This window comes from Misgurnus anguillicaudatus, unplaced genomic scaffold (genome assembly GCF_027580225.2).
Source record: "Misgurnus anguillicaudatus unplaced genomic scaffold, ASM2758022v2 HiC_scaffold_31, whole genome shotgun sequence".
Classification (NCBI taxonomy): Eukaryota; Metazoa; Chordata; class Actinopteri; order Cypriniformes; family Cobitidae; genus Misgurnus; species Misgurnus anguillicaudatus.
The window spans coordinates 2,618,519-2,627,650 of record NW_027395281.1 but is presented as its reverse complement, the minus strand read 5'-3'; the positions used below and the strand labels follow the sequence as shown (position 1 = coordinate 2,627,650).

Sequence of the window (9,132 nt, the reverse complement as noted above, 5' to 3'; positions counted from 1 at the left end):
TGCTTTATTTTGAGGATATTCACATCCAGGATTTAAGAATTACAGCCGGTTAATATGTAGCTCCACTTTTTAAAGAAGTCAAAAGTAATGGGACAGTTGACTTAATGGACAGGAATTGTATATTTGTTAAATAATGTCCTCATGAATGACAGATGTTAAAGGTCTGGAGTTGATTTTAAGTGTGGCATTTGCATTTGAAAGCTGTGACTGTGGACCCAAAAAAATGTTTAGATCTCCATCATTATCAGTGTAACATCATCATCATCTACAGTAACAAATCTGTTTTACTGCTTTCTGTTTAAACAAGAAATTAACCCTCTGTGTGCTGTTAAGCTCAAGTTATAAATGTTTTTAAAAGTTTTTAAGTTTAACATCATAACTTTGAATCTTTTATCTTTTCTTTTTATATTTTGTATATTTTTATTACACTGTTTTTACAGGAGTTGATCAGTGTCATTGTGTGATCTTTAAACTTTTACTTTCACTTTCATTTTAAAGGAATATTTAACATGACTACTGTTCAATGAGCATGCTGGTTTATTAAATTGAAATGATATGTGATGAGTATATCTATATGAAATAGTTATCAGTGTGTTTTCAGGTTTAAACACTGGAGCTGCTGAAATATAACAAATCTGTACAGTCACAAATATGAAAAAAATACAGAAATAGTGTCAATAAAAGCAAATGTGTGAGGATATAGACATATATGATAGTATTACAGATTCATCCATCATTTAACAGAATCTCTGATCTCATCCGGTTCTGATGTCATAAACCAAGACAGCAACAGTAGCCACGCCCACCAGAGCAGAGGCGACCAATCGGATCACAGCTTCAGTAGAACCACAACAGCAGAAGGCTTGTAAGAGGAAAAAATGCACAATTAATCATCACAACCTTTCAAACAAACTGTATCAGTCATTCATAAGTTTTATATTGTTTGTGTTTCTGCACCACTAAAGGACATAAACACAAATAAACCGTATAATCTCACCCGAACACGACTGACAGACTTCATTGATGTTGAAATATTGAGTCTGATTCACAATGTTATTGTTGAGTACACAGCTGTATGTGTTGTTATCCTGATAATCCACCTCCAGATGTAAAGAGATGCTGCTTTGATCAGATACACTGATGCTGGACAATGAACTGTTTCCTTTATACCAGGACAGACTCACATCTCTCACATTCAACACTGAACACAACAACACACATTTTGAGCTTTCTTCATATTCATGGTAATTTTTTCTTGATTTTCTTGATGATGGACTTTGTGAAGAATCTTTGCTGATGACAGGAACAGGCAGACGAGCTGGAGAATAATACAGAATAAATAACATAAATTATCTTCAAGTCCTATGAGGCAACTTACTGATGCAGATATGAGAACCGCGCAAGAGGAAGATCTCATAGTTAGTGAAGTAAAGCGAGGTGTAGAGTTAGGAAAAGTACTTATCAACATACTTTTCCATTGCATAGTACCCCACGGTTTGGTTTAGTTTGGGTTGGGTCAGCTTACTTTTGTGAGCTTTTTCATTGGGTGCAGTACGTAGTACCCGATACTTTTTTTTTGTACCACCTCGGTTGGGGTTCCAAGCGATCCAACCTGATACCAAACGTGACGCGAAAACACAGTAGATCACTGATTGGTCTGAGAGAATCGTCACTAGCAGCGTCATTGCTATAATGTAAAAGATTAGCTTTAGTGCTAGCTTGCGCTCGAGCAAATATGTTGTCATCTGTGCTTTGCTACAAGTTCCCAAACTCCCTTTTAGCGATGAAAAACATCCACAGGTTGAGAATCACGAACACCATAATGGTTTGTTGCGGCACATTTGCAAGACATTATATGTGTATATGCAACTTAAATGAGGCTACCCAGCTAGAAATAAAAAGTTCTAAGAACGTTCCCTGAAAGTTCCCGAATGTTCCCAAAAACATTCTGCCAACGTTAAAAGCGGCTAGTTTTTTTAAGTTCTAGGAACGTTTCTGTTGTCTGAACGTTAGAGTAATGTTACATTTTACCATTTTTAAACGTTATGACAATGTCATGTTTTAATGTTTACACAATGTTTAAAACAACAGCTGTTTATTATATTGACTTGTTCAATTGTTATGTAAATGGTAGAGAAACATTGCATTTTATTATTTTAGAAAACATTATTTCTGAATGTTCAGTAAATATATTGCTGTAAAAAACTCAATTCACTTACTAGGTTTAGATGTTGATGTTTGTTTCATTTTAAGTCACCCTTATTGTGATTAGTGTTTGTTTTAGTTGGTTTCTTGACACTTGACCTTTTGCTTGCTAGTTTTTTCCTGGTTGTGTTAACTTTGTGTTAATGCACCACATTTGTTATGAACATGCCAAGTTAATAGTGTTATTCTGTGGTTGTTGGTATATAATGGTAAAGATCATCACCTAATTCATTTACTAATCAAAACTTTATTTTCTGTCAAAAATGTAAATGAGATCCAGCACTTTCACAGCATTTTGTCATTAAGGAGTTTTAGAAACTTTGGACAAAAAATATCTGCTGTATAACTGGGATGCACAAACATCAAGAATCAGACTATGAATCTCAACTAGAAACTAGAACTTAAAAAAAACTAGCCGCTTTTAACGTTGGCAGAATGTTTTTGGGAACATTCGGGAACTTTCAGGGAACGTTCTTAGAACTTTTTATTTCTAGCTGGGTAAACGGAGCGCGTCGACTGATGACGCCACGGGTGTTTGTACAGAAACTGTCATGTGATTGATAAACGCCATAAACATCTTTTTGTGGTGGTCAATTTTGATTTTGTGGCGGAATGAGAAATAAATGAATGTATGGGGATGTTTAGCATTCCAACAACGCTCCCACTTGTATGATACAGCAGCAGGCAGCGCAAATATAACGACACGCCTATAATCCCTCCCACTGCGAAGTCTTACTAAACTCGATGGAAAGCTAACCAAGCCAAAGTGAGGTGAGCTGACCCAAACCGTGGGGTACTATGCAATGGAAAAGCGCCATTATGCAAGGCCAAGGTTGAAGATTCAGAATGACCTCTTGTATCAAGTTACTCGTACAACATCTGTACATCTGAGAAAAGTTCCTTCCTGAAAAGTACCGCTTTCAAGTGTTGCAATCTTTGCATGATGATTCAGGGCATTTTGGAATCGAGAAAACTACAGAAATGGTAAAAGATCGCTTCTACCAGAAAAAATATGTATCTACAAGTAGAGCATTACATCAAAAGTTAAAGACGTTGTATAACAAGGAAGACTCTGTCGAAGACTCTCTCAGTTGAATCACATGACTAGCAGTGGGCCAATTGATCATTTATTCAAAAAATTAGCCTTACAAGTCTTTAATCAGACAGTCAATAATGTGTAAGATCACAAAAGTTATTCAAAGTTCTTCTTTACTCACCATAGACAGTAATGTTGAATGTTTTGAGTTTGGTGTTTGTCTTTGTGTTGAATATTTTATAAAGTCCAGTGTGTGTGATGCTGGTGTCTGTGATGGTCAGAGATCCACTGTGTTTGTTTAACTTCAACCTGTCTCTGAATCTCCCATCAGGTTTATCATCAAATAATCTGACATCATTGTCCTCTCTCATGACTCCAGCTATACGAACATCTTTGAGTCCAAATTTCCAGGCGATTCCCTCTTTAATCTGTGATTCAGTGAGACTGACAGATAAAGTAACAGCATCTCCCTCCATCACTGACACAAACTCACTGCCAAACACACCTGGAAAATAAAATCAGCACTGATGATATAAATTATATAAATTATATTAAAAACATGACATGCCCAATGAATATACTCTCAAAGAAATATTATTGTATATTCAATTAAATTTTATTTATATAGCGCTTTTCACAATTTGGTAATTGTATCAAAGCAGCTTTACATTAATAGAAGCAGTGAAAAGCACAGAAAATCGACAGATAGCACAACATAATACACGATAGCACAAGCAGCTAAATTTGCTGCGGCTATAAATCAACATTATAAGCGAACGTATTACTAATGTAACGGTTGAAAAACCCCCTAGGAGAAAAAAACCCTGACTTTTTTGCCAGGGAAGTAAAAAAGTCCTAGCAGGGAAAAACCCTTGGGAGATATATATATATATATATATATATATATATATATATATATATATATATATATATATATATACATTGAAACGGATAAGGAGATTAAGCGGGTTCTGCCGGTGGTCATTGGTCAGGCATCAGCTGGGCATATATAAATGAAAAGTGCAAATGAAAAATAGCATGTATGTGTTTTAAAAATTGTCCTGTTTTCTGTAATTTCTATCAAATGATAAGCCCTTAAATAAAAACAAACATCCTATAACTTACCAGACAGGCACCACAACAACAAACAGGAGAAAGTCACGTCAATCATTTTCTACAACAGCTCACAGAACAGATCCAAATAATAACCGCAATACTGAATAGACTGAACGGAATTTAACAAAGCAAACATAAAACAATAGCGTACATACACTCTTAAAAGCTCTGATAAGTGTATGCCCCGCCCCCTTTTCTTAACTTGTGGTTAAACACTGATCTGATTACTTCTCTGAATGTCTCGTTTCAATAGTTGTTACACAGGTTCTGTCTGAAACACTCCATAAGCATTCATAAGATAAGGAAACATCAAAAATAAAGTTAAAAGAAATTAAATATAAGCAACAAGAGGGAGCATTGCTCTAAAAAGAATAATTGTAAATAACAACTGAAAAATAAATAATCATTATCTTAATCTATCAGTGTGATATCTATCAGTCATTACTCAGAAACATGCAACACGATTGTTTATATTTTATGGTTAAGAGATGGCTGAGCATCTGATAAAACATACTGCAAGGCGTGTGAAAAAGAGAAAAGTTTGCACTGAAAGGGATAAATTATTATAAAATCATTTATAAATTGTTGAGACCATACTTTACTCCAGAGCTCCCTCCACGAGGAAACTTTATACATTATAGTGGAGAGTTTTCACTTCATGGTGAAAGACATATTGGCCCAGTTAACCCAGAAGACCACCAGTAAATGGATTGTGGAAGCTATTTTGCTATCTTATGAGGTGTGACGATTGCCTCCACCAACCCAGTCTCACACCCATGGCGTCAATATTTGACGACACTTGACCATGCGTCAATATTTTGACGCGGAGGGTATACCTTTCGCGTCATTTTTTGACGAACTGGGGACTTCAATACTATTAAGTCCGTTGCATTCTCTTTCCTATTTTCTTACCATTTGCTACCATTTTCGCATCGGTTTAGGGTTAGATTTACATAATGACATCCCTACCCAAACCTAACCCTAACCCCAATGCCAGGTGACAACTGTTTAATTTCGCGTACCTAATAGTATTGAAGTCCCCAGTTCATCAAAAAATGTTAAAGATTAATCGAAGTCCATAAACAAGTGAGAAGCCCGACAGATGCCATACACTAACGTTACCTCTGTATTTGTCCACGACACTTTTGTAATTTCTCACGATTTACAAGTTGTTGAAAACATTAGAGATATTGTAAGTAATAAGCTGAACAAAATATATTGGCCTAGTGATTTTTGGATATTTTACTGCAAATATCTACAAACTGTAGCTTTAAGACTTTACACCTGTGCATCCTCTTTTATTTATCTTAGGTATTTATGTCATTATTGAATTTCTTCTCTGTACACATGTATCACACTTGTACACTTGCACTTAATGTATTTATTTTGATACTCTGCCATTGAAAAAGCTTTCAGATCACTTTCATAGTACTTTAATGTCATCATAAAGTTAACAACACACCCATTACTGAAAAATCTTGATGATCTGGTTCAGGTAAATGTTTTGTGCAGTTTCTGCAGAACTCAAGAGGGAAGTAAATCCCCCCGGTCAGACCTGATAATCTTATGAACAAACACAACTAATGAGATCTGTTTATAACCTCCACTGAATATCTTCATTATATCTGCTCTTATTGGAATCAACAGCAGGATGAAGAAGACTTTCACAATCATTATTTTATTTCTCTTGTGTGGTAAGTGTTTAGTTTTAACATTAATGCTTTCACTTTCACATTATATTTGGAAAAAGTAGCATTTACTAATCTTATATAGTACATTTATATTATCCAAGACAACTTGACAAAAATAAATTCAAATTTGTATATTGTCCTATTGTATAGCATTTTTTTCCATAGCTTTTTTAGGAAAATAAAAAATAACAGTTAATTTGATAAATAGCATAGAATAAAGTACATGGCATTATTGGCAATTTTATTCTTTTCATAGAAAGATTGTACTAACATGTTATATACAGTGAGGAAAATAAGTATTTGAACACCCTGCTATCATGGAGGGGTCTAGAATTGTCATCATAGGTGCATGTCCACTGTGAGAGACAGAAATCACAATCCATGTTTTTTTTTTTTATTTATTTGTATGATACAGCTGCAAATAAGTATTTGAACACCTGAGAAAATCAATGTTAATATTTGATACAGTAGCCTTTGAGGTCAAACGTTTCCTGTAGTTTTTCACCAGGTTTGCACACACTGCAGGAGGGATTTTGGTCCACTCCTCCACACAGATCTTCTCTAGATCAGTCAGGTTTCTGGCCTGTCGCTGAGAAACGCAGAGTTTTAGCTCCCTCCAAAGATTCTCTATTGGGTTTAGGTCTGCAGACTGGCTAGGCCACACCAGAACCTTGATATGCTTCTTACAGAGCCACTCCTTGGTTATCCTGGCTGCGTGCTTCAGGTCATTGTCATGTTGGAAGACCCAGCCTCAACCCATCTTCAATGCTCTAACTGAGGGAAGGAGGTTGTTCCCCAAAATCTCGCAATACATGGCCCTGGTCATCCTCTCCTTAATACAGTGCAATCGCCCATGTGCAGAAAAACACCCCCAAAGCATAATGCTACCACCCCCATGCTTCACAGTAGGGATGGTGTTCTTGGGGTGGTACTCATCATTCTTCCTCCAAACACGTTTAATGGAATTATGACCAAAATGTTATATTTTGGTCTCATCTGACCACATGACTTTCTCCCATGACTCCTCTGGATCATCCAAATGGTCATTGGCAAACTTAAGACGGGCCTGGACATGTGCTGGTTTAAGCAGGGGGACCTTCCGTGCCATGCATGATTTCCAACCATGACGTCTTAGTGTATTACCAACAGTAACCTTGGAAACAGTGGTCCCAGCTCTTTTCAGGTCATTGACCAGCTCCTCTTGTGTTGTTCTGGGCAGATTTCTCACCTTTCTTAGGATCACTGAGACCCCACGAGGTGAGATCTTGCATGGAGCAACAGTCCGAGGGAGATTGACAGTCATGTTTAGCTTCTTCCATTTTTCTAATGATTCCTCCAACAGTGGACCTTTTTTCACCAAGCATTTTCCCCATAGCCCTTTCCAGCCTTGTGGAGGTGTAAAATTTTGTCTCTAGTGTCTTTGGAAAGCTCTTTGGTCTTGGCCATGTTAGTAGTTGAATTCTTACTGATTGTATGGGGTGAACAGGTGTCTTTATACAGCTAACAACCTCAAACAGGTGCATCTAATTTAGGATAATACATGGAGTGGAGGTGGACATTTTAAAGGCAGACTGACAGATTTTTTAATGTCAGAATTCTGGCTGATAGACAGGTGTTCAAATACTTATTTGCAGCTGTATCATACAAATAAATAGTCAAAAAATCATACATTGTGATTTCTGGATTTTTTTATATTATGTCTCTCACAGTGGACATGCACCTGCGATGACAATTTAGACCCCTCCATGATTTCTAAGTGGAAGAACTTGCAAAATAGCAGGGTGTTTAAATACTTATTTTCCTAACTATACTTCTCCTGAGAATGGGATACACTGAAAAAAACTAACTCTTTGGTGTAGTAATATTTATTAGATTAACTCTTATAATTTCTACATAATAATATTAACATTTATTGAGAACTAGATTTTCCTAAGTAAAATGATGATAAATACACAATTAATTCATGTAAAAAATGAACTGTGTGGGAATAGTAAGTCTTATTAGATATTTTCTTGTATTATTTAACTGTTTTATAGTCACTGCACATAGTCCTAAAATAATTAAGTAAATTTTAATCAAAAACTTTAGCAGATTCAAGAAAAAATCTTAGTTCATTTTAATTAAAAATATTAAATCCATTAAACTAAAAAATCTAAGTAAAATTTACTTACATTTATTTGCACATGTTGTAAGGAATACCCACAATTCTTTGCGGCTGAATATTTTTATTTTTTAAGCTTTATCACAGAATAAGAACTGATAAGAACTTTAACTACTTAAATATTTGTTAGCAAAATGTCATAAAGGTTTAAGCTCTTATATTATTGATGTTGTTTTGTTGTAAATAATAATTTTGTGAAGTCACCGTTCAGGTGATCAGTGTTTCTTTACATGAACCCTGTTCAGAACATTGTATTGTAATTCTTTCCACAGTGCTGATAATGCATGTCAGAAACACAGTTTGTGTGCGTTTCTGTTCCGAATCAAGTTTATTCAATGACTGACTTGTTGTCAGTCATGAATTTTGTGTTATAATGCCATTTATAACACTAAAAATAACTAGGTCCATAGAAATATGTTAAAGAAAATAACAAACAGAAAATACGATTTATTTAATATTATTAGGACAGCAATGCTTCAATTTTCAAAAAAAAAACCTAATAGACTTTACCTAAACGATTAAAATAAATCTAACTTCTAAATAAAATAATTTAGTAATATTTAATTAATTATTTAACATATGTTTTATCATGCAATTTTAAGTAAATTTTATTTGATTTTAGTAGGTAAGTTTTACTTATAAAAAGCAGTAAATTTTACTTAAAAAAAGTTTTTTTAAAGTAAATTTTACAAGTTGTTTTTTTCAGTGTATTTTGTCAAATGTGACCCAGTCTGTGGAAAAGGTTATTAAGGTTAAGGTTATTATTTGTTGTTGTTAAAGTTTTCTAACTGATCCTCATAATGTAAAGAACAGGTGGTTTCGTAAAGGTTGTGGTGGAGTCAGACTAGAAGTCAGATTATGTTTGATCACGTTTAATCTCTGTATTTGTGTACCTCTGTGTTATTTTCTGTATTTCAGCAAGT

General features: G+C 34.8%; 1 protein-coding gene across 1 annotated transcript; it reads right to left on the bottom strand.

Moving 5' to 3' along the window:
* Positions 1-723: 723 nt before the first annotated feature.
* On the bottom strand, positions 724-5,282 carry LOC141362952 (uncharacterized). The gene is made up of 4 exons (XM_073865268.1): positions 5,270-5,282; positions 3,423-3,746; positions 998-1,318; positions 724-862 (listed from the first exon to the last, which is right to left on the bottom strand). Exons 1-4 carry the CDS (start codon positions 5,280-5,282, stop codon positions 756-758), a joined length of 765 nt encoding a protein of 254 aa, XP_073721369.1. The 3' UTR covers positions 724-755.
* Positions 5,283-9,132: the final 3,850 nt, after the last annotated feature.

Bases quoted from the DNA above. Each gene is read 5' to 3' on its own strand.
- LOC141362952 (XM_073865268.1), bottom strand. The intron at 1,319-3,422 runs GTGAGTAAAGAA...ATTATTCTCCAG, and splicing joins ATTCAACATTACTGTCTATG to CTCGTCTGCCTGTTCCTGTC. The intron at 863-997 runs GTGAGATTATAC...TCCTCTTACAAG, and splicing joins AGTCTGTCAGTCGTGTTCGG to CCTTCTGCTGTTGTGGTTCT.